This window comes from Lipotes vexillifer, unplaced genomic scaffold (genome assembly GCF_000442215.2).
Source record: "Lipotes vexillifer unplaced genomic scaffold, Lipotes_vexillifer_v1.1 scaffold1129, whole genome shotgun sequence".
Taxonomy (NCBI): domain Eukaryota; kingdom Metazoa; phylum Chordata; class Mammalia; order Artiodactyla; family Lipotidae; genus Lipotes; species Lipotes vexillifer.
In genome coordinates this window covers 1,165,113-1,189,201 of record NW_006789022.1, presented here as the reverse complement: position 1 = coordinate 1,189,201, position 24,089 = coordinate 1,165,113, and the positions used below count along the sequence as shown (strand labels likewise).

General features: G+C 59.7%; 2 protein-coding genes across 5 annotated transcripts in view; one reads left to right on the top strand and one right to left on the bottom strand.

Annotated features, from left to right (window-relative positions):
- SCYL1 (SCY1 like pseudokinase 1) overlaps window positions 1-6,241 on the top strand; it is a 12,245-nt gene extending 6,004 nt beyond the window's left edge. Inside the window, exons 9-18 of one of the 2 annotated variants that reach the window (XM_007462002.1) lie at window positions 765-878; window positions 2,861-3,016; window positions 3,596-3,784; window positions 3,906-3,981; window positions 4,242-4,406; window positions 4,690-4,781; window positions 5,446-5,526; window positions 5,629-5,841; window positions 5,934-5,988; window positions 6,117-6,241. In XM_007462002.1, coding sequence (XP_007462064.1) covers window positions 765-878; window positions 2,861-3,016; window positions 3,596-3,784; window positions 3,906-3,981; window positions 4,242-4,406; window positions 4,690-4,781; window positions 5,446-5,526; window positions 5,629-5,841; window positions 5,934-5,988; window positions 6,117-6,241 — 1,266 coding nt within the window. Of the gene's footprint in view, window positions 1-764; window positions 879-2,860; window positions 3,017-3,595; window positions 3,785-3,905; window positions 3,982-4,241; window positions 4,407-4,638; window positions 4,782-5,445; window positions 5,527-5,628; window positions 5,842-5,933; window positions 5,989-6,116 lie in introns of both variants that reach the window. The other variant, XM_007462001.1, reaches the window with a different exon arrangement.
- Window positions 6,234-24,089, bottom strand: LTBP3 (latent transforming growth factor beta binding protein 3). 3 transcript variants are annotated; one of them, XM_007462003.1, is made up of 28 exons: window positions 23,453-24,083; window positions 20,214-20,543; window positions 19,865-20,067; window positions 19,572-19,677; window positions 19,255-19,347; window positions 18,956-19,078; window positions 18,312-18,470; window positions 18,040-18,225; window positions 17,477-17,493; window positions 17,328-17,400; window positions 17,063-17,152; window positions 15,119-15,244; window positions 14,903-15,034; window positions 14,655-14,783; window positions 14,293-14,415; window positions 13,930-14,052; window positions 11,094-11,216; window positions 10,726-10,845; window positions 9,737-9,865; window positions 9,258-9,425; window positions 8,986-9,069; window positions 8,217-8,345; window positions 7,975-8,112; window positions 7,733-7,873; window positions 7,436-7,597; window positions 7,258-7,338; window positions 7,045-7,176; window positions 6,234-6,914 (listed from the first exon to the last, which is right to left on the bottom strand). In XM_007462003.1, exons 1-28 carry the CDS (start codon window positions 23,784-23,786, stop codon window positions 6,763-6,765), a joined length of 3,906 nt encoding a protein of 1,301 aa, XP_007462065.1. In that variant the 5' UTR covers window positions 23,787-24,083; the 3' UTR covers window positions 6,234-6,762. The 3 variants fall into 3 exon arrangements, with proteins under 3 accessions (XP_007462065.1, XP_007462067.1, XP_007462066.1); XM_007462005.1 differs by lacking the exon at window positions 7,733-7,873 and having other exon boundaries at window positions 23,457-24,089; XM_007462004.1 differs by lacking the exon at window positions 7,733-7,873.

Below are 24,089 nucleotides of genomic sequence, written 5' to 3'. Positions count from 1 at the left end.
TAGGGGCCACGGCACACCCTGCCTGCTTCCACCCAACCCGGACCCCACCCTGGCTGCACGGGAGGCCCCCTCCTCACCTCCAGCCCCAGGCAGGTAGCTCAAGCCCCTGTGCTGGCTACACAGGGACCCCAGAAACCCCTCCCTGAAACATACACACTGGTGAGGAACCAGCGGGGCTGTGCTCTCAGGAAGTCAAGATAATCACAGGGCTCATTGGCAGCTTTGGGAATGTCCCGCCCCCCCTGGGCTGCAGGGCTTAAACGCCTCCCCCTGCGCCGACCAATCTCCTGGCTCGGTCCCCTCTAGAGTGGGGATAATGTCTCTCTTGCCAACCCCAGGGCAGCTGGGAGCATCATACAGGACTGATGGGATCGAGGGTGGGGGCCACCCGTGCTTCCAGGCAACATTCCCTCTCCGGTGCTCAACACACCAGCCTTCCTCATGGTGCCTCTCTGGGCGGGGGTTGCACTCCTTTTTATAGATGAGGCGGTAGAGACTCTAAGAGGGGGTGTGACCAGTTAGCCTGCTGAGCGGGACCAGAGGCCAGGCCCTCCACCTCCCCAGTCCCTGGCTCTTCTCAGCACCCTCCTTGCAGCCTCACCAGTCCACGTGGGCCTGAGGCCAGATGCGAGGTGGGGGCCTCAGGAGACTCCCCTGGCCAGCCAGTGCCTGCCGGGTGGAGAAACGATGTTGAGGCTGGCCCCATGTCTCTGGTGAGGGGTAGAAGGGCTGACTGCCTTCTCATGCCCCAACCCGGACCACAGATGGAGCAGTTCATCCAGTACCTTGATGAGCCAACAGTCAACACCCAGATCTTTCCCCACGTCGTCCATGGCTTCCTGGACACCAACCCTGCCATCCGGGAGCAGACAGTCAAGGTGGGTGTAATCAGGCCCAGAGGGGCCACCCCTGGTTTTCTGAGGCTTAGAGGGGGCTCATCAGAGGACACACAGGCCTTGGTTTTGGCCTGTGGGTCGAGCAGGTTACGGGAGGGGCAAGCACTGTTCGGCATGTAGGTCCAGGCTGTGGGTACAGCTCGGCAGGTGGTGGGGGCAACAGGATGGGCATGACCAATAGTCCTCCGTTCAGCAGACACTCTTTGTGCCCAGCCCTGTGTCCCGTGCTGGGATGCAGTATGCACAGGCAGACCAAGCTCCCTGCCTTCTTGGAGCTTCTTTTCGAGGAGAGGGGGAGGGGGCTTGGCAGACAATAAACAGAATTAGGAAAAAATATATTATGTTAGAAAGCGATGTGAAGAGTTTGCAGTTCTAAAAACAGTGATCAGGGAAGACCTTGCAGAGGAGATGTTGTTTAAGGAAAAAAGGTGAAAAGGGGTGAAGGAGGAGATTTGGAGGAAATATGTTGCCTGCGGAAGGAACAACATGTGCAAAGGTCCTGAGGCTGGCGTGTACCTGGAGTGTAGGTGTAGCAGCAAGATGTTCAGCATGGCTGAAGGGGCATGATTGTGGGCAGTGTAGTCTGAGAGGTCATGGTGGGGCCAGGGCCTCATAGGGCATGGCAGGGACCTGATGCATTCATGGGAGTGAGACAGGAACCCTGGGGGACTGAGCAGAGCACTGACCTAATCTGACCTGTTGCAAAACACTGTGTTGCTATGTGGAGAACTAACTGTCAGGGCAAGGGTGGGGGCTGGGACACTGTTAGGTGCTATTACAGTGGCCCAGATGAGAGATGACAGTAGCTCAGACCTGAGTGGTAGCAGCAGGTGGAGAGAAGGGGCAGCATTGTGAAGGTGGAGCTGACAGTATTTGGTGATGGGAAGATATGGAGTCAAGGATGGCTCCAAGGTTTCTGGCCTGAGCAACTGGAAGGTTCAGTTGCCATTTACTGAGAAGACTGGGAGGAACAGTTTTTTTGTTTTGTTTCGTTTCGTTTTCTAAATACTTATTTATTTGGCTGTGTCGGGTCTTAGTTGTAGCATGCGGGATCTTTCGTTGCGGCGCGTGGGCTTCTCTCTAGTTGTGGTGCGCGGGCTCCAGAGTTCACAGGCTCAGTAGTTGTGGCTTTTGGGCTTAGTTGCCCCGCGGCATGTGGGATCTTAGTTCTCCGACCAGTGATGGAACCCGCGTCCCCTGCATTGGAAGGCGGATTCTTAACCACTGGACCACCAGGGAAGTCCCTGGGAGGAACAGTTTTGCGGGAAGAGGTCAGGCCCAGGCCTCTAACAGCCTTGTCTGTTAGCCAGGTGGACATGCACTGGTTATGTGTGTGTGAGATTTAGGGGAGAAGTCTGGGCTGGAGATGCGCATCTGGGCACGGTAGCTAACAAGGGCATGCGAAGCCGTGAGATGGGTGAGCTCGCCTAGGCTGAGGTGTAAAAGATACGAGGCTTGAGGAGTAGCTCTGGGGTGTCTGAACAGTAAGATCTCAGCAAAAGGAGACTGAGAAGCAGCAGTAGGTGAGGTCAGAGAACGAGGAGAGGGCGGTGTCCTGGGAGAACAAGAGACCAAAGTTGCGAGGAGGAGGGAGAATTCGGGGCTGTCAAAGCTGCTGAGGGGTCAGGTTTGGTGAGGATGGAGAATTGGCCTTTGGATTCAGCAACATGGAGATCATTGGTGACCTCAACCCAAGCTAATTGGTAGAGAGTGTACGTGGAGGTGTTTTTGTGAAAGTCTGAGTAGAGTGCACGCAACAGAGAGCTGACGGAGAGGGATGGGAGACAGGAGTGCAAAGCAGTGGGGGTCGCCTTCCTCAGCATTCTGGGTAGGGGCCAGGACCAGGTTGGGGGTCGGTTGGGGAGGGCTTTGGCGGGCTTTGTCTCCTCAGTGCCCAGGGCCACTGGTGGCCTCCAGAGTGTGCCCACTCTGGCCCACACTTTCCGCTGTCTCCCGCCCTGCAGTCCATGCTGCTCCTGGCCCCGAAGCTGAACGAGACCAACCTCAACGTGGAGCTGATGAAGCACTTCGCGCGGCTGCAGGCTAAGGATGAGCAGGGCCCCATCCGCTGCAACACTACCGTCTGCCTGGGCAAAATCGGCTCCTACCTCAGTGCCGGTGTGAGTGCCCTGCACAGGTGCCGGGAGCTCTGTCACCGTCACGGGACCACAGCCAGGTCCCCCAGAGCCAGGTCTCCTTGTGTGGGGCCTGTCATCCTCCCAGAGACCTAGGCCCTGGGTGCTCCGGCCCAGTGTCTGAGGGTGGAGTGAGTTGAACTGGGTCACACCGCCAGTAGGTGGTGGGTCTGGGAACCAAACCCGGGCCTGCTTGCCTCCACGGCCTTACATCCCTTCCCCTCAGCCAGGGCCTGTGAATGCAGACGCCTGCAGCTCCCAAGCCCTTAACGGGAATGAATGAGTCGGTCTGCAGCGCAGGTGGGAAGGGAGGCACTGGCCTCAGCCCTGAGGCAGCTGCTGCTCTGGCCCCTGTCACTCTGAGGCAGCGTGAGCCCAGTGATTTGGGAGGAGAAGCCAAGATCTAGAGTTTTAAGTAAATTCTCCCCATTTGTTAGTGATTAACTCACATTTCTTAGACTCTGGAGGCCCCGTGGATGGCCTCTGTTCTGGGAAGTAAGGCCTGACAGTTCTGGGCCCCGTACTGACCCTATACTCAGGAGCCCTCTTCCCGCCCCACCCCAGACCAGACACAGGGTCCTCACCTCCGCCTTTAGCCGGGCCACTAAGGACCCGTTTGCACCATCCCGGGTCGCGGGTGTTTTGGGCTTCGCCGCCACCCACAACCTCTACTCGATGAATGATTGCGCCCACAAGATCCTGCCTGTGCTCTGCAGCCTCACCGTGGATCCTGAGAGATCCGTGCGGGACCAGGTGAGGCACAGCTGGGGCTGGGCCCTGGAGCTGGGGATCTGGGGGATACCTGGGCCCTAGCTGGCCTGGCAGGCTCACGGGAACCTTAGAGGCCCCAGCTCTGCCCCTTGCTACCCCACAGGCCTTCAAGGCCATTCGAAGCTTCCTGTCCAAACTGGAGTCTGTGTCAGAGGACCCCACCCAGCTGGCCGAAGCGGGTGAGTGGCTCACACTCGTGTTCCCTGTGACTCTTGCCACATTCTTAACTGTCACCTGTCATGGCCCCCTTCTACCTTACTGGAGCATCCGAAAGCTGGAAGAACCCTAGAGGACAGACTGTACACCACTCCCCCACCTGGAGAAGGCCTGGAGAAGGGGGACGCCCACTGCACGTTGCTCTGTTTCAGTTATTGCCCTCCTACCACCCTCCCCATGGAAGCCTGAGGTGTCCATACCTGTCTCTCCTGTCACTGCCCAGAGAAGGACGTCCATGCAGCCTCCAGCCCTGGAATGGGAGGAGCCGCAGCCAGCTGGGCAGGCTGGGCCGTGACAGGGGTCTCCTCACTCACCTCTAAGCTGATCCGTGCACACCCCACGGCTGCCCCAGCTGAGACCAACATTCCCCAGAGACCCGTGCCTGAGGGTGAGTGTCCCAGATCGGCTGTATTGGTGACTGAGAGGGCTTGGGTTTGCTGGCACCCAGGACGTGTTACTGATCGACTTACCCCCCGGGATGGTGATGGGGACATAGAAGACAGGATATGGTCTAGTCCCCTTGTGAGCTTCCCCTCTACACACCCCCAGCAACCTTGGCCCTGCTCTGAGACCTTCCTGGGGCCCAGTGTGTGGCAACTCAGTGAGTCTCTGCTCCCCAGGACTTCCTGCCCCAGCCCCAACCCCTGTCCCTGCCACACCCACGACCTCAGGCCACTGGGAGACACAAGAGGAGAGCAAGGACGCAGAAGAGGACAGCACTGCTGCCGACAGATGGGATGATGAAGACTGGGGTAGCTTGGAGGTGAGTGGGGCTGAGGAGGCCTACCCGGGGGACCCCAGCTTCAAGGTCACAGGCTTCCCTGCCATTCAAGGAACTCATGTGGGCTTGGCTGGAGTCAGACCTGTCCTCATCTGCACAGCATCCCGGGCAAGTAGGTGTCACGGAGCAGCCCTTGCAGGTTAGAGCTGACAGCTGAGCCCCCACTCAACTCCAGAGGCCAGGCTGCTGGTGGTTGGCTCAGCCCACTGACCCTCCGTCCTCTCCTCCACTCCCCGTCCCTCCTGTACCTGTTCTAGGGCCCACCCCGCCCTGTGACCAGCAAGGAGAGGTCACTCCCAGGCCTGCAACCAACCAGTCCTCCCTGGGGCTGGGCTCAGCCTGGGCTGTGGTTGGAGTGGGGCTGTTCTGAAGGGAATGGGGGCAGAGCTCTGGGTGAGACCCCTGAGGCCACAGGCACGGGTGTGGAACTCTAGATCTCATTCCCCAGCTTCATAGAGGAGTGATGACAGGCCAGGTTCAGCGTGTCCACTTTACTGATGGGAGACAGGGCCTAAGGAGAAAACGAGAGGGAAGGCAAAAGAAGAAAGGGAGGAGCCCATGGCTGGGCAGGGGCTAGGGGGCTTCCTTGCCTTTTTGGGTGGAGTACAGGGGGCCCTACGGACATGCTTTCCTCCCCACACTGCAGCAGGAGGCCGAATCCGTGTTGACCCAGCAGGACAACTGGAGTACTGGGGGCCAAGCCAGCTGGGCTGGGCAGGTGAGCTGGGTGGGACAGGGTACATGTATGTGGGGTGGGGCCCTGCCCCTCCCTCCCTCCCTCCCTCCCTCCCTCCCTTTCTCTGGCACTATCTCCTCCTTCTCTTTGCAGACCAGCAACCCTGGTCACAAATCCCAGGAATCAGACTGGAGCAGCTGGGAAGCCGAGGACGCATGGGAGCAGGGCTGGCAGGAGCCAAGCCCCCTGGAGCCACCCCCTGAGGGCACACGGCTGGCCAGCGAGTATAACTGGGGTGGACCAGAGCCTAGTGACAAAGGCGACCCCTTTGCTGCCCTGTCAGTGCGTCGGGAGGCTGGTGCCCAGGTACTCGGCACCTGTCCAGTGGGAGGGTGCAGGCCTGGGGTGGACCTCAACTGAGAGTAGGCCTCCACTCCAGCCCACGCTTCCCTTTCCAGCCGAGGCGGGACTCGTGGGGTGATGACAACTGGGAGGGCCTGGAGGCCGAGAGCCGTAAGTGCTTCCCCTGGGCTGGCTGGCTGATGGGCCAGGGCTACCCTCCTCTGGGGCAGGCATGAGCTGGGAAGCTGAGACTCAGGTTGTCCTGACGCCGTCAGCCCTCCTCCCCTTCTTGTTCCCAGGACAGGCCAAGGCGGAGCTAGCCCGGAAGAAGCGCGAGGAGCGTAGGCGGGAGATGGAGGCGAAACGCGCTGAGAAAAAGACAGCCAAGGGCCCCATGAAGCTGGGAACCCGGAAGCTGGACTGAACCGCGGGTGTGGGCGCTTCCCAGCCTCGGAGAGCAGGCCCCGCAGATGTATTTATTGTACAAACCCTGGGAGCCCGGCCGGGCTGGCCAGGCACATTTCACATATACATAATCAGAGCCACAATAAATTCTATTTCGCACCCCCTGTGCTGGGCTCAGTCTAGCCCCTCCAAGGAGGCTGGGGTCTGGTGCTGCCCTTCGGAGACCGCGCCCACCACGGACATGAACATCAATTTACTTCTAAAACCCAGAGTAAAGAGGCACGATCTGATTTATCAGTTTCTGGGAAACGCTCTCTGGAAGGAAGGCCGGCAGCGCCAGAGAGACCCAACATCTGCCTATGAACCGGGTGGAGCTGGTATGGGCACCCTTGGAACATGGGGCTCGGGGAAGGGGTCTGCGGGCCCCGAAGGGTCCCTGGGTCCGAGCCCCGAGTGAGGGCACAAGCGAGAGGCGGAGCTCGCCCCAAGTGTCGGTCAGAAACTCCTCGGTGATTGCCGAGGTCCAGACCGAGGGTGGTGTCAGCGGCGGCGCTGGGGCACGCAAGCTCCATGCGGGCGGCTGCGCGCGAAGCCAGCTTTGCAGACGCAGCGGAAGGAACCGCTTGTGTTCACGCAGCGCTCGCTCTTGCATAGTAGCCCGCGCTGGTTAAGCTCTCGGCACTCGTCGATGTCTGGGTGTGGGGGTTAACAGGTGCGGACTTCGCGACGGCGCCGGAGCCGCGCGGCGCTCTGGGCTTCCGGTCCAGGCGGGGTTCTGCAGGGCCCCGCCCCCCCACTGCCCCGCCCCTCGGCCCTGCTCACCGACGCAGCGCGCGCGGGAGGCGTCTAGCTGGAAGCCACCAGGACACTCGCACACTGCGCCGCCCGGCCGAGGCACACAGCGGCCGCTCACGCAGCGGCACTCGTCTGAATCCTCCTCCGAGCTGTCCTCTTCTGCGCCGGGAGAATGCAGACGTCAACACCGCTCCCAGCGATGGCCGCGGACCCCGCCTCTGTCCCTGCCTTTACACTCACCTCGCGGGGGCTTTCCCAGCAGCAGGGGACTCGCGTCCCAGAAGGAATTGCTCTCACTCTGCGACGTCGGGCACTGGGACCCTGAGAGGGCAGGGGGCGGTCAGACGTCTGCGGCGTCGATTCACCCCGGCTCCCGCCCCAAACTCCCTCCCGGGCAACCCCTCCCGGGCCGGCTCACCGGCGCCGCGCGGCGGGCACGGGCGGCACTGGGCTCCCCAACCTCGGCCCTGGCGACAGCAGCAGTCGTCGAAGGTGAGGGCGGGCCCGGCCAGGGGGCCCGCACACATGCCGTCCTCTCCGCGCTGGCTCCAGCACACGTCCCGCCGCTCCGGGGCACGCTCTGCGGAGGGGGACCCGGCGTCAGGGAGGAGCGCCCTCCCCCGCTCCAACCCACCCTCGAGGGAACCGCGGCCCCGGGTCTCCAGGCAGCGGACAGGGCTCTGGAGAGCCCAAGATGACCCTTGATTGCCCTCACCGGCCGGGCTCTCGGGGAGCTGGCAGTCGCGGCCAGAGGGCCCGGGCACCCAGGGCGGGCGGCACTCGCAGCGGTAGGAGCCCGGCAGGTTGACGCAGCGGCCAGGGCGGCAGGCTGCGGGGTCCTGGCACTCGTCCACGTCTACGGGCAGCGAGGGGATGATGGGTGGGTAGGGGTGGAAGTCACAGTTCGGCTCGGCCAGCCTCCCTCCTGTTTCCCCAGCTGGCCGACCCGGGCCTCACCCATCTCCTCTGGGCTCAGACACTGGCGCTGCGCCGGGCTGTACTCGGCCGGGGGCGTGCAGGCGCAGCGGTAGCCACCGCGCGTGTTCTCACACACTCCGTTCCGGCAATTAGACTCGTCCAAGCACTCGTCCACATCTGAGGGGAGGAAAAGCGCGAGTGGTAGGAACCGGCCCCGAGTCGGGTGGTTGTGCGTGTCTCCCGGCTGCTTCCCCGCGGCCACGGGGGCCGGCTGCACTCACCCACGCATTCCAGCAGGTTCCCGTCGTAGTAGAAGCCTTGCTTGCAATAGCACTCGTAGCCGGGCTGCGTGTTCACGCACTTGCCCTCCTTGCAGATCTCCGCCCCAAACAATATGCATTCGTCGATGTCTGCGGAGTGACAGGCCGTGGGCGCCCTCGCCCTCTGCCTGCGGGGCCACTTAGGCCCCTAAGCGGAGAACGTGTGGGTGGGGCTTACGGTGAAAGGGACGAAAACTCTGTGCGAGGGGCTTTTCCGAACGCTGACGTAAGAGTGATGGGGCGGGGCTTTGTGGAGGGGCGGGGCAGTCGGTGAGGTAGTGGGCGGGCCTTACCCCAGTACCCGCCACTGACAAGCATGCATTTTTATTTGTATGTAATATGACTAAATTACAAAGAAATATATAAAAATCTTTGCCAATCTTTCCATCTAAATCCAAAGTATTTTCAAAATTGAGATACAGATGTTTAGTTTTAAACGTCTAATGTTTCAAGTTAAAGAGAAAATGCTATAGTTCTTAAGTATGGGCCATGGGGCTACAAATACTCAATGGGAAATATTAACTCTCAGAAAGATCATTTAAAAGTCAATTCGTCTTTGTGAATTCTGATATTAAAGCCTATTTAAAAGCAGATAATTATATATACATTCATGAGAGAACTCATTTAGATTAACCCCCGCCACTGACAAGCACTGGCGGGATCGGGGCGGTCCAAACCTCGGCGGGCGGAGCAGGGCATGCCAGGTGGGCGGGGCCGTGTTGGGGCTTACCACGGTGGGTTGGGATGCCGTAGTTGACAATGTTGTTGTCCTGGGTGTAGCCCTTCCCGTCCGGGCAAAGGCTGTGGAACTCAGCTACAGCGAGATAGTGGCCGTGGGGAAGGAAGGAGGCAGGATTGAGCGCGTGTGTGCTGGCTGTCGGGCACAGGTCGGAGCTCTCGCCTCATTTCCCACCTACCCAGGGAGGGGCTCTCTCCCCCAGTCCGTTTCCAAATGAAGAAACTGAGGCTCTGAAAAAGGAAAGGGCCTGCCCGGCTCCTGACCTGAGCTGTAGACTGGGCAGGGATAGATCTCGCAGTGGTCTCCCCAGCCAGCCCCCAGGGAGCAGCAGCACTCCTGCTGGGTGACATTGGTGGCCAGTACACTGTCACAGAACACGGTGTCATCGAAGTTAAGGTAGCACTCCTTCTTGTGGTGGGGCTGCTCCACCTCTGAGGGGAGGGGAGAGCAGCTCAGGTTCCTGCAGAATGTCTTTGCCTGTCCACGCTGCCCACCAACCTCATCCCTCTATTCCCCCACATCCCCTGGCTCCCCTTAGCTGCACTGTGAAAGCCAAGCTCCATCCTCAATGTGGCATTCAGGGCCCTCCTGCGAGGTCTGGCGCCTCCGGGCTCTCCCAGGCAAAAAGAGATTTCTTCCTGTTCACCACATTCCAGAGCGTGGGACCAGGATACAACTCTGAGCCCCAGCTGCAGCTCAAGGGAGTTGTCTAGATTGAGGAAGAAGCCGAGAGGGCACTCACCCTCACAGCCGTGCTGGTCCTGGGTGGGCATGAAGCCTTCATCGCAGACGCAAACGTAGGAGCCCTGCAGGTTCTCGCAGGCCCCATGGGGAAGGCACAGACCCGGGTCCTGGCTGCACTCATCTATGTCTTCAGGGAGTGAGGTGAGCAGAAAGAATCACTCAGAGGGAAATGAGCCCCTCTTTCCCCGGGAGTATGCCTCAAGGGCCTCACACAAGTTCTGAACCTGAATTTCCACTGTGACTTCAAAGTACACACGACAGGAAGTCCACTGGCGTCTGTCTGTGCAGGTGGGTAGTGTGTGCACACTCAATGCATTATTCTTCCTAAAACCTAACAGAATGAAGTCCTAACTCTCAGCTCAGCATTTGGGGACTTTCAGTTTGGTCTCCCAATATCTTTAAGCCTCATCACCCTGTACTCTAAACCACCAACACCCTCAGCTCTGTGTTTAAGGCATAGGTGTCTACTCTCCCTTAAAACGCAACTAGCTTCTTCCGGATCTCTGTGCTTTGCAAATACTGTTCTTTGGGCCTGGAATACCATCCCATGCTTTTCTCTGCTTAGGGAATCTATTTGTGCTTTAGGGAACCCTATTTATGCTTCAAGTTCCAATTCAACTGTTGGAATAAATCACTAGTCCAGACCTCTTTTGGCACCCAGCACCCTGAACGGTAAGAATCAATTTACATGTCAGTCTCCCCTAGCTGGGAGCCCTGGGTCATTGCTCAATATCTAGTATATAGCACAGAACCTGGCAAATATTAGATGCTCAGTAAACTCTTGTTGGATGAATGCATATAGGGGTGATTTGGCACATAGTAATAAGCACCGTTAATTACTGTCATTATCACTGTTGTTATTTTCAGTGAAAGAGTAGAAGGATGAGTGAGTGGATGGATGGATGGAAAGACAGATCAGTAGTGTGTCTAGGAGATTACTGCTGCCTGCCGCTGCTCCTTGGGAGCTCTCAGCCAATCCCCCCATACCTTGGCACTTCCGGCCGCCTACCAGCCGATGCCCCTGGGGACAGAGACATCGATAGGAGCCATTGGTGTTGATGCAATCACCCCCAATGCAGGCTGCGGGAAAGTCACACTCATCAACGTCTGTAGGGAATCAAAGAGGGGGAGAATCTCAGGGGCTAAGCCCAATCACACACAGCCTGAGGCTTCCAAGGCTTCCCGAAGAGCCCTGGGTAGGGCCCTCACCCCAGGCCTCATCTTGGATCTGGATGGGGGCTGGCCATGGGAGTGCCTGGCTTGTTTACAGGTAGCCCCTGGGCTTGGGGCCTGGGCAGTGGAGGTCTTGGGGTAGGGAGGAACAGGTCAGCCCCCCAGCTCAAGGGCCCCCTCACCCTCACAGTGGCTCCGGTCCCTTGACAGATGGTAGCCAGAGAGGCACTGACACTGGAAGGAGCCTGGCGTGTTGGTGCAGATGCCGTTGTCACACATGTCCCCAACCTCACACTCATCCACATCTATGGGGCACAGGGGCTGTCAGAGGGCCAGGATGGGATGGTCTTGGGCCTCTGCTACCCTTTTCCCAATCCTACCCATGGCCTGGAGCACCAGAGCTGAGTGGAGCTGGGGAGAAGCATGGGACCCTCACTCCGCTCCTGTGTGGCACACTATGCCCTAACGGCCAGACCAGGTGCTGCCAGGAACCCTGGGCCACGTATGATTCCAAAGAACTCAGGCCTCCCCATCCTTCATCTGTTCTCACCCAACAATCCCATTCTGCCCTGGGCTTCCTTTTGCCCCAGCTGCTCTCACGGCAGCTCTTGCCCTTCCCCCAACTGCCATGCCTGCCTTCCTTCCCTTGTAAATAAGCTCCCCTGCATCTTTGGTCTCACAGAGTAAACTTGTTCTGCTTGTGCAGTAAAGGGACTTGGCTCTGAGAGCATGTGCTTCTCTGCAGTCCTTTCTGGGGGCAGCTGGTCGTTGCCCACACCCCAGACCCCTTTCAAACCACACTCTTCCTCTGAGGTGCACTTGGCCCCCACGCCAGCCTCTCTATTGCTGTCAGCACCCACCTTCCTAGCCCCTCTCCCTCTCTCTTCCTCCCCATCCTAGGAGTTTTCAACATCCATTTGGACAGCCAGGCCCAGCCTCTGACCTTACAGGCCTTCATCCCTCAGTTTCTGTGACCTTCACCTCAATGCCAGCCACTCACTCTTGGTACAAGGGGCTGGGATCTGCTCCCTCTTGGACATCTCAGATGCAGCTTCCTTCCCACTGCCTCCGCTGTTCTCAAGCCCCCAACTCTACCTCCTCTAGCAAGGGCCCATGAACACCTCTCCTTCCTCCTCACTGGTCTGGCAAAGTCAGAGCCCTAGCCTGCTTCTCAGGATCCTGGATGCTGAGCGGGACTGGAGCCAGCCACCAAGCTGAGCACCCTGGGCCACTCCACTCCCTCTGGCCTCCAGCCCAGCCAGATCCTCAGCATGGCTAGCACTACCCTCTCCTCCTCCTCTCAAGCCTTGACACTCGAAATCCCCTAGGTAGCCCCCGTGCTCTTGGGCAGTTCCAAACCTCTACTGTTCTCCTCAGCCTACAGCCTACACCCCACTCTGGTGATCCCAGGTCTCACTCCTCCTCACTTGCTGCCTGCATCTTCTGGCCTCCCGTCATGCCACGGAAGCTCCCCTGCCAAGGCCACCAGGGACCTTCTCGTCTCCCCAGCTAGTCCTTATTTTACAAGAAGCTCTCTGTTGCATTTACCTCATCCTCCTCTTCCCTGCATGCCTCCACTCCCCCAGCTTCTCAGCTAGTGCTCCCTGGGCCCTTCCGCCACCTCCTGCTCCAATTCCCCTGCCTTCTACCGACGTGGCAGTATCCACAAGGCTCTGCCAAGGCTCCTCTCACCGGACCCACCATCCTTGACTGAACCCCAAGGCTCCACATGCCCCCAGTTCACACCCCAAGGCTCCACAGCTCTCCCCAGTGCCTACCCCGAGGCTCCACACACCCCCTGTGACACCTCAAGTCTCCACAGCTCCTCCCAGGGCACATCCCCAAGGCTTCACACCCTCCCAGTGACACCCCAAGGATCCACACCCCCACAATACAGTTCCAGTTGGGTGTGTCTGGCCCAAGGTTTCCAATCAGTATGGCCCACCCTCTGCTGGCATTGCCTGCTGAAAGGCCCACAGGGACCACCCGCTCAACTGCCCAACATGAAACTTAATGTCTTCCTTCTCAAACATGCCCCACCCCAGGGGACCCTATTCCGGTGAGCAGAACCCACTGACTCACCCAAACTGGAAACCTAAGGACCCCTTACTCCCCTCTCTCTTTCACCTTGACATCCAGTTAACAAGCAGCCCAGGTAACGTGTTCTAATGTTTCTCTAATATCACATAATCTCATGACCATCCTTAGGCCTCTATTCTCATCAGGTCCACCACTGTCTCTGTCCTGAGTCCCCACCAGACCTCCAGCCACTCTCCACAATGGGCATCAGGGAACTTTCTGAAACAAATGGCCAGTCTTGCCATTCTTCCCCTTAAAATGCTTCAGGTGCCTCCTAATATCCTCAGGGCTTAGGTGGGCCCTTCAGGGCATGGGGACCTGCCCCTCACCGGCCAGCCTCAGCCCCCATCCCCTGCTTACACCTTACATTCCCTGTACACTCCGTGCTGGTGTTTGCCTCTGACTTCGCTGGCGCTGCGCCTGGCGTGCTCTTCCCTCGCACCTTTCTTCGCCTGGTTAACTCCTGTTGATTCTTTAAGAGCACTCAGACGCCCCCTTCTCCCAGTCCCGCTGAGGTTTCCCAGGAACACCCAAACTCCATCCAGTCCTACAGCCCTGCGCTCTACATTTGGTGTCTATTGTTCTCCAGTTTCTCTGAATCCCAGCCCTCAGCCTTCCTCCTGATACATAAGAAACATTAGTGTCGGGGGGACTACTAACATCCCCTTTCTTTTTTATCTTTTTCCCCCCCTCAAATTTAAGTAACGTGCTTTGCAAACGCAGCTTCAAGCTTTGCCTAAGATCCTTCCTACGTAGAAATTCTGGTCGGCCCCTCCTCCGCCTGGTCCGCTGAGGAAAGTAGTGAGTGGATCAGTGAAGGGGCGGTGTCTGTGAATTAGCTACCTCCTGCCCACCCGTCCGACAGACGGGGTGACCCAGTCCCCAGCTTCGGCGCGTGAATGGGTGGCGGGTGGCAGGGCGGGGAGGGCTGGAGCTCACCCAGGCAACTGCGGCCGTCCGGCGCGGGCGCATAGCCCTGGGCGCACGTGCAGCGGAAGGAGCCCGGGAGGTTCTCGCACCAGCCGGGAGAGCAGGGGCTGCCCTCGGCGCACTCGTTTACGTCTGCAGCGGAGAAGGCTCGCCTCAGACTCCGCCCCACCGGATGATGGACTGTGAGGGGGTGGGAGCCCCCTCCGCCCGGGATGGGGGGGTCCTCTACTCCCGGGAAGGACGCCCAGTCTGGAGGTGACTTCCACCGCCATTTGCCCCGCCCCATCACAGGGGCGACTCCCGAAGGGCCCCGCCCATTTGCTTTTGAGGCCCCGCCCCCTACCCTACCCCGGACCCATGCCTCGCCCTTACCGCGGCAGGCCCCGCCCCCCTGGCTGCGGTAGCCGGGCAGACAGGCAATGCACTTGAAGCTCCCAGGTTTGTTCTCGCATTTGCCATCTGGGCAGGAGCTAGGGTCTCGGCACTCATCGATGTCTGCACAGTAGGGAGGAAGAGGACTCGTTTGGGGACAACGTGGCCGGCCAGGCGCTCAGGGTCCTCGGCAGGGCCTCCCTTCGTCACAAATCGACAAGGCGAAGCAGGCCCTCTGGGCTCCGGACCGAAACCTCTGAGAGGCCCAGAGCTGGGCAGAGACGGGAGTGAGGCCCTCCGCCCCCACCCCAGGCCGAGGGACCAATGAGGACCCCCGGCGGTCTGGATGGGGTCTTCCCCACCTTCGCACACGGGCGGTCGAGAGGTTTTGAGCCGGTAGCCGGAGTAGCAGTTGCACTTGTAGTGACCGGGAAAGTTGATGCAGAAGCCGCCGTCGCCGCACAGGTGGGGCTTGGCACACTCGTTCAGGTCTGAGCGGGAGGAAGGGGGCGCGAGGGGAGGGCAAGGCGGCGGAGGGGATTACATGCGGTCGGGAGAGCCCCCCGGGTCCACCTAGCCCCAGCGCCACCCCCGGCCCGGCCGTGCTCACCCACGCACGAGCGCCCCCCGGCGCCGACGTGCAGGCGGTAGCCGCGGTTGCAGTGGCAGTTGTAGGAGCCGCCGGTGTTCATGCAGATGCCCCTCCCGGCGCCGCACGGCTCCGCCTCGCACTCGTTCACGTCTGAGAAGGGCGCGCGGGCGGGGAGGCGTCAGAGGTCTGTCGGGAGCCAGGGCCGACCCCGCGCCACCCACTCGCCACGCTCACCCACGCAGTAGCGGTGCTGCGGATGCGACCGGTAGCCCGGGTTACAATGGCAGGAATAGTCCGAGGGTCCCGGGACGCACTCCCCGTGGCCACAGATGTTCTGGTTCAGTCGGCACTCGTCCGTCTCTGCCGGGGTTGGGGGGTGGGGCGGTAGGTCAGGGGTCCAGGCAGGGAGCATTCACTTTCTGCCACGTCCCCAAGGAGGACCTGGATAGCCCATTACTAACGACCCGGATACCTGGGCCGGGTCGCACCCTAAGCTCGGGTGCTCCAATCCTAGGATTCCCTACCCCTCCATCACAGATAACTCCAACATCACAACCTCCGGTAGCCCCAAACCATGACCCCAGGTCCCTGACATCCCTATCTCCTCAACTCCAGGAAACCTTGATACGTCTATCCCCACTTATGATACCCTGAACCCAGTCATCTCAATACCTCAAACCCTGCCAGCCTCACCCACACAAACATCCTCTAGATCACTGAACCAACACCCTTTGCCTTAGGGACCTGCCCCCCCCATTCCAGAACAGTTGTTTTCCTCCCCCTCCCAAGGCAGACAGGAGCTGGTTTCCTGGGAATCCTGGCTCGCACATGGTTGTGCATAAGAGGTCAGATCCAGGAATCCTCCTCACCCTATTTCCTATGATTCCTAGTACTTTGTGCCTCCACCTCTCCCCCTTGTGGTCCCTCCCCTGAGCCCTGCCCCATGCAGCCCAGGCCTTGATGCTGAACTCTACCCGCTCCCAAACACACCTGGCCAGTGGGCTCTTGCAGGCTGTTCTCTTTGAGTTGCCTCTCCCTAGGCATCCTTAACACCCCCTCCTCTGAGAAGCCTCAGCATGTGTCTCTTCCTCCACATTCCCACAGCCCCCAGACTGTCCCTGGGTGGTTCCTAGCCTGTGCAGACTTCCAGGGCAGTCACCTTCTACCAGGAGCTCATCTAACCTCCGGTTTTCAACCAGGCTGGTGGCTTCCTTGTGGCTGTGGAGTCCACAGAGACATGGGCTTGAATCTGGCTCAGCTGTGTGACCTGGGACCAGTCCCTGAACCTCCCTTAGCCGCAATTTTCTCATCTGGAAAACGAGGCTAACAGTGCCCACTTCACAGAGTATGAGAAGGGTAAACGGTATTTAGTATGTAAAACTCTTCAGTCAGTGCCTGGCCCAGGGCAACTGTTCAGCCATAGCTAGCAATTATTACGATGCCCAAAACCCTGCAGACACTTCCCACAGCCTTTGGGATCAAACCCAAGCCTCTTAACAAGGCTCCCTGAGCCGGTCCTCCCCTAGTTCAGAAACACTGATCTGTGTGTGTGGTTTCTCCGCTCCATGAAACCAGGGATTCATGTTTCCATGCCTTTGCCCAAACTTCTGCCCAAACTGGAATGTCCTTTTTCCCAACCCGCCCATTTCTTTCCCACTTCTCGTTGTTAATTTCTAACAATCTTTAAAGCCCTGCTCAGAAAGCCTTCTCTCATTGCCACCATGCATATTAGCACCCCCCCCACCCCCTCCGCCCAGACTTCCTTCCTTCTTCTCTATTTTTTTTTCATAGCATTTATGAGACGTACCAGATTTGGACTCATTGATCTGTTTGTTGTCTGTCTACTCCACAAGGATAGGGAACTTTTGTCTGTTTTGCTTATTACTGTATCCCCAGCACTTAAACAGTGCCTACACATAGTAGGTGCTCAATAAATAGTTGTAGAATATATGAATAAATGCCTTCGGCCTGGGCTGACCACCATAATACCCGGATCAGTTGAGGGCAGAGTGGGATCTCTGCTGCACACCGAGGCTTCCACAGCGCCCAGCCCAGGGCCTGGCACACAGTAAACCCTGGATGTTTTAGTGCTCGGGAATGATTGAAGGGAGTAAGGGAGGAGAAAAACTGTTAGGGGCGTGACTTACCTCGGGCGTGGCCTAGGTTGGCGGGTCTTACCTGTGACCTGAGTAGGGGCGATCTCTACCGCACTTCGGGACGGGGGCAAGTCGGGCAGGAACCACGGCGGCGAGGGCCGGGAGATCAGCTCTGCGGGCAGCAGGGCACACTCGTCAGCTGGTGAGGAAGCTGAGAGCGCTGCCCCTCTCTCCGCAGGTCACCGGCTGGGAACTTCACACCCAGCTTCACCGCCCCCTTGTGCCTAGACTGAACTTCCCTGGCAGTGACAGCCCTTGAGGACTGGTTGCTACGGTGCCCAGCTCACCAGGGTAGGGCCGGGCAGGAGATGTGGTGACAGTCGGGTGGCTCTGCTGCGAGGACTGCTCTTCGATCACTGGCTGCGGGTGACAGCAACATGAGCCCTCTGTGTCTCCTTGGCCTCCCTGCCCCTCCCACCTGGGCTCTCATACTCACTGAGTCTGTGCTCACCCCTAGAAGGGAAGAAGATGGGGCCATTAAGTGTTGGGCTGGGAGAAGGGAGTCAAATCTGGGATTGGCACTTGGGTATTTGTGGTCAGGGTCCCTAAGAGTTCAACGATCACGTCTGGATCAAGCATCGAGGGTTAGATCCTGAGGTCAGGGAGTGTTTCCATCACAGATCAGTGAAGCAATGGTTGGACAAGGTCCTTGGCTTGGGAGGTTATAGCCAGGGTCAAATCCCTGGGTCAGCGGTCAGAAGGTCAGATCTAGGGGCAGCATTTGAGCTGCATTAGTGCCCTGGTCTGGAAATCAAAGGGGTCCTGGAGTCAAAGGATTGAATCTGGAGGGCAATAAATGGTCAAATTCTGTTGATCAGGGGTTAATTCTAGGGTTAGTTACAACATTGGTTAGGGGTCAGAGTATCAGCTCTGGGGGTCAGTGCTGGTCTGAGACTCGGAGTTAGAGGTTAGACTCAGGTCATATCCGTGGATCAAGGGTCAAGGTGTCAGACCTAGGGGTTCAGCAACTGTCAGGTAACAGGAGGGGTCAGGCCAGACCTCTCTCTTCCTCTGTGTCCTCAGGTGGTGGTGCCCGGCTGGGGCTCTCAGGGAGCTGCTGGGGCTTGGGTGGGCCATCAGGGTGCAGGAAAAGGGAAAAGTCACTTTCACCCTGAATGGTGAGCGTCTGGTGGGAGGTGAGGATGTGGTACCCCTTCCCAGCTGGACAGATCTCCTTGAAGGCAGCTGCGGCCAGAGCAAGGGGCAGAGAAGTGAGCATTTCCTGGATAGGCACACAGACAGCCCCCCAGCCACAAATGCCCCAGGCTCACCAGTGCCATCAGCTGGGCAGCGCTGGCACCTGGTGCCCCAGGCCTTGCCAACACTGCAGCAGCAGAGTTGGCGGGTGAGGCGCGTGGTCAGCGGGTGCTGGCACTGGTGCTCAGGGCTGACCAGGCGGAAACATAGGCTCTTCTCCTCTGGCTTGTCCGCTGCAGGGGCCAGTGGTGGGCATGGGCATCTGGGCCTGAACACTGCCCACATCCCCCTTCCCATCTGCTCCAGACCTTGCCTCTCTGGCCCAGACAACGCTTAATCCTCATGTGGCCCCTGATCGCACGTGACCCTGAATTCATATGACCCCTGAAACCTGTGTTATTCTGACCTCATGTAGCACCTGAAACTTCGGTGACCACTGACCCCGTTGACCCCTGATTCTAGCTGCTCTAGACTTTATCCCTCCCACTCATCAAGCCCATGGTCTCATATGACCTTGACTCCATATAATCCCTGACCCCATGCGACCTCTAACCCCAGATCTCATGCAACTCCTGAACCCACTGATCCCTGACCCTATCTGCTCTGGGCCTTGTTTCACCTGCAGTCAACCCTTGACCTCACTCCCTCTGATCCTTACTGTTTGGAGGCTTAACCTCCCACCCATGCTTTGTGACCTCCAAGGATCCCCCAGTCTCACCAATGCACTGTGTGCGGGAGGGGCCCAAGCTATGGCCAGGTGGGCAGACACAGCGATAGGAGCCAGGGTTGTTGAGGCAGTCACCATGGCGACACATGCCTGGCATCGCGCACTCATTGATGTCTGTGGTAAGTGAGAGTTTGGTCCCTCCAGTCTGGGGCCATAGGGTGACAGCAAGCTGCTCCAAGAACCTCAGGGTTCTGCCCCTGCCCCACCTCCCCCCCCTTGTCCACCGTAGGACCTCCCCCAGTGACAACGGGCCTACCCCTCCAGCCCACAGAATCTCCAGCTGGCTGTACCCTGGCAGTGTGTGCTGTTGAGCCTCTTGTAGCCCTGGGGGCAGTCAGTGCCCACCTCCCCACGTACAGGCCCTGGCTTCTGCACCCCTGTGTCTGCAGAGAGAGGAGAGCATGGCAGGAGAGGACCTTGGAGGGTCTGCAGAGAGGGAAGGGAGGACACTGGGGACAGGCAGGGTGGGACGCTGAGGGGAATTGGGTGGGCAGTGAGAGGCTCAGGCTGCTTGGACTGGGGTCTCCCACTGCAGGGCTGAGAGGGGTGTCGGTGGAACCACCCTGTGGGGAGTGGGAGGGAGATCTCACAGAGCCAAGGCACTCACACTGCAGCTGGGGGCACTTGTGGCACTTGCTCTGGCCCCAGGCTGTGCCGATGCTCCCACAGCAGTCTTCCTGCTTGGTGAGGCCGGGGAGGGGATTGCTGCCACACTAGGGAGAGGAGTGTGGACAGGGGTCACAGGGTGCCCAGCCCCGACCTGGCCTCCGTCCTGAGGCCCTTTTCCTCCTCCACCCAACCTGCAGGACACCCCCAGTTTTGAGCAATCCGGGTGGGTTGGAACAGGGCAGCCCTGAGAGACTGAAGGGCCGGTCCAGCGGCGACTGTGGATTCACTCACGGGTTGCTTGGGCAGCGTGTCCTGGAAGCAGCGGCCCAGGGGCTTCTGGGTGGGTGGCCGAGGATGCGGGGGCTTGGGGTGCGGCAGCAGGTGCTGGGAGGGGGCCGGGCCCTCGGCGTTGGGCCCTTCGATGCGGTGCACTTGGACGGAGGCCTCGGGTGGGTGGTGGACGCGCACGTTCACCACAGGGGGTGGGGCCTGCACTGGGGGGCGGGGCATAGCGGCTTCAGGGCTGCCCCGCAGGGCAGGTTGGCAGTGTGGTGGTCCTCCAGGGCTGGCTTCCGCCCAGGACCTGCCACCCTACTGCCCGCCCGCCTCGGCCTACCGGGGTCTGCCCGTTGCCTGGTACCTTCCGCTGAGATCTGTCCTGGCCCGAGGGGCACCAGGAAGGCTGCATGCTGGGCAGGGGGCCCCTCCCCGGGCCCCGGCGGATCGGCGATCACCTGGACCGCGTAGATGGCGTGCTTGCTGGCCACAGACTCGCCTTCCGGAGCCAGGGGAGGCAGCGCGCCTGTGGACAGGGCCCCAGCCCGACCAAGCCCAGGGCCTGAGCCGCCAGTGCCCCCGCCGGTTCCTCCAGCGGGCACCTGGCAGAAGCGACCGGTGAAGTCCGGGGGACACAGGCATTGGTTTCGGGAGGAGCACTGGCCGCCGTTCATGCAGGGCAGAGGGCACACCACTGGGGAGGAAAGGTGGATCAGGGCCCAGGCAGACCCCTGTCCCAGCCCCCAGGCCCAGTCCCTCACCCACATCCTGTCTCTTCCCCTCCTCCCTGCTTCCTTGCCACCCACCAGTTCTGTCCTCCCTGGGAAGCTGGGTTTTGTAACACATCACACACACACACACACACACACACACACACACACACACACAAACTACCCTGTAAGTCCCCCAACATCCTTATACCCATGGGGCCACTGGAGTCTTAAGTCTTGGACTTAAATCCTAGCTAGGAGGCCACGTGCCAACTGTGTGGCCCTGAGCAACTTACTTCCCCTCTCTGTGCCTCAGTGTCCTCATCTGTAGGACTGTCCTGTCTATTAAATGGGGCAATGCCTGTACAAATGCTTAGCATAGTGCCTAATACACAGTGGGTCCTTAATAAGTAGTAGCAAATGATGATGATGATGATGATGATGATGATGATGATGATGACGATGGAATAGCCTTTCCCTCCCTTAGGCCTTTCCTGGAAATCCAATCTCTGGTGCTTCCTCCTCCGCACCCCTAAATTCTTCCCCTGATTCAGCCCTCTCTGGGCTCTCCCTCCCTCTCTTTGTCTTGCCATCCCAGGGCCCACACCTCACCATTGCCAACTTGAGCTATCCCTCTCCGGGACCTCTCTTAGGTACCTCCACCCAGGGGACCCTGTCAGAAATCAGCATCTTGCCTCCCACCTCCACTTGGCCTTGAACCACCACTGGGAATCCCCACCTGCCCAGTCACTCATAACTGAGCCTTGATACTCCATCTCTCCTGCTCCCACTCTGGCCAGTTCTGGCCTCTGTAATATCTCATAATCCATCTTCCCTCCTCCTCATGCCCTCTGCCAACATCCCAAGCGCCCCCCAGAGAAACTTGCTTCAGGCAAAGCTCTGGCACAGTCACACCCCTGCTCACAGCTTGCTTCCTTGCTCTCCGTGGCCCAGAAGGAACCTTCTTTCAGCCCATCCCCCCCTGCTCTTTCCATGTGCACCCTATGCTCCAGGACTCATCTCCCGTCCCCTACAAATGTACCACATCTTCTGCCTCCCTGACTTTAATCATGCCTTTCCCGCCCCCTCAGAGCCTTGTCCCCCATCTCTGCATATTCACATCTTATCCTTCCAGGCTCAGCTCCTCCCCCAGGAAGAGAGCCTTTCCTCAGACCTACTACCCACCCTCTGCCTCAGCTCTGGGTGCCAGACGAGGTGCTGGGGGAATGAATGAAGGAGTGGCTCTGTGAGAGGATGGGATCTCTGTCTTTCTGTCACACACTCGTATCTGAAATCCAGCCTTGGGGACCTGAGCTCACACACCAGGCCCAGCCCCTCTCCTGCCTGCCACATAGCTGCCCTCACTTCCCAGGATGGGAAGGTGGGGCTGAGGCTCTCTGGACACCTGAAGGGCCTCAGAGGGATGGCCCACATGCATGGCCTTCAGGGCCTGGCTAAGAGCAGCCCAGCCCAGCCCAGCCCGTCCTGCCCGGCCTCTTGGGGCCAGTCTCTCAGGGCAGGAGTGTGTCCTGGGCCGGGGGAGGCAGGATCCTCTCCTTCCTGCCTCCCAATGAGTCACCCACAGCGGTGAGGGTGACCTCCCTGTGACACCCGCCCACTGTGGCCTGGGCACCGAGCCTGGGGGATGTGGGCAGCACGGATGGAGACAGTATCCTGGGCAGGATGGCCAGGGGGCTTGGGAGGCCGGGCCCACGTACACTCACATGCACAGCCATCTCATCACACACACATGCACAGACTCATTCTGACACCAACACAGGCTTACATAAACACTCCCATAGTGATCACAGACATGAACCCAAGGCAACACAAAGAAACAAGTACTTGATCCCAGTGTGCCACTCCAAAGCCGGGCATACCCCCGTGGGTGTGTCACCTGCAAGCACGCACGTGCACACTTGCACACGGACAGACACACATGCACGTCTCATGAGAACCCCACATCTGTGGGGTTCCTCAGGTCTGAGTGGGTACATGAGTATAGGAATGTGTAAGAGGGGCCGTTTTGCTGGTGCCATCCTGGGCCTGGCCTAATTACCCTGTCCACGAGGGTAATTACTGCTGGGACACCTCCCCCAGCCTGGCCCACAGGGCCCTGAGGGAGGAGGGCTGAGCCCAGGCCTGGTCCTCTGCAGAGAGATGTTGGGGAAGGGGTGGACTCCAGGTGGAATTGGGAAGTTATCACGGCTTGCTGGGGGGAGACTCTGAGGCAGAGCTGTTAAGATTTATGGGGGAAGCATAGATGGGGCATCAGGAAGAGGAGAGGCTGAGGACCCAAACCAGCCTCCACCTCCAGGCCTGCTCCCCACTTGTTAGGCCTCAACACCCCTCCCCTCTAAGACCTTGCCAGTAACTAATTCCCTCACTCCCAGCCCTGACCTCAGCTCCTCCTCCCAGAGAATGCAGGTGTCTACCACTGGCAGGCCCTACTTTAGACAGTTTTAAAAGACTTTTCCTGTTTCTTCCAGCAAGACTGTTTCTTGGGGTAATACTTATCCCTTCTCTGAGACCTCCTGCCCCCGGCTCACATACCTCAAAAGCCCCTGCTGCTGACCCTGACTCCCTCTCAGGACCCAGCACTTTCCTAGAGGCCTGTGTCATCCAGGACCCCAGCATCACCCCACACCTTAGGCCTCATCGCCAACCCAAAGCTGTAAAGTCCAGGCTTCCATGCAGCCCTCCCAACTCTGGCCCCAGCACTCCAGCCTCCCAAGCCCCCTGAAGCCTCTGGGGCCCCAGGCCCTCAGGCTCTGCTCTCTCAACGCACGACCCCCAGGGTCACGTGGCCTACGTGGCTTACGCTGCCCTGTACCCCGCATTTGTCCAGGTGCCTGCCTTCCCCGCTCCCCCTGCCCGTGTCCCCGGCCCTCACCCACGCGGAAGCCGGAGCCCGTGAGCGTATCGGTGCTGTGGCCGTTCTCTCCGATGAGCGTCATGTTGGAGCCCTGCTGACAACTGTCCCGACACTGGCCCTTGAGACAGGTCCGCTTGCAGATCACCGGCGCAAAGACCACCTTGAAGCGCTCGCGGGCCAGCGCCCCGCCCCCGCCAGCGCCCCTCTCGCCCGCCGGCCCCCCCTCGGCCCCGCCGCCCGGGCCCAGCAGCAGCAGCAGCAGCAGCAGCAGCAGCAGCGCCAGCAGCCCCGCCGCCCCCGCCCCGCGCATCTCAGGGGCCAGGCCGCCAGCAGCCCCACGGGGCCCGGGCATCCGGGGCCGCAGGACCCGGGGGGCGCGCCCGGGCAGGGGCGATGGTCCCGGCGCCCGAGGGGAACAGCAAGCCGGGAGCCCCGGGAGAGGAGTAGAGAGGGCAGCGAGGGAGAGGATGGGAGGAAGCGCGCGGGGAGGGGACAGCAGGCGCGGGCGCGGGCCCAGTGAGAGGCAAAGAGATGGAGGCTGGACTGCGGGGAGCCCAGAAACTTCCACCGCCCCGGGAAGGAGCCCAGCCACGAGCCGGGGCCGAGGGCCTGCGGAGGCCCCAACCTGAGGCCGGAGCGAGGAGGCCGGAGCAAG

What these genes read in the sequence shown, in the direction of transcription:
- LTBP3 (XM_007462003.1), bottom strand. Translation starts at nt 23,786, where the DNA reads ATGCCCGGGCCCCGTGGGGCTGCTGGCGGCCTGGCCCCTGAGATGCGC. An exon ending in AGGACAGATCTCAGCGGAAG is followed by an intron (nt 20,068 to 20,213) that starts GTACCAGGCAAC and finishes CCCGCCCCCCAG; the next exon opens with TGCAGGCCCCACCCCCTGTG. An exon ending in GCTCCCCGAGAGCCCGGCCG is followed by an intron (nt 7,598 to 7,732) that starts GTGAGGGCAATC and finishes CCCCCTCCGCAG; the next exon opens with AGCGTGCCCCGGAGCGGCGG.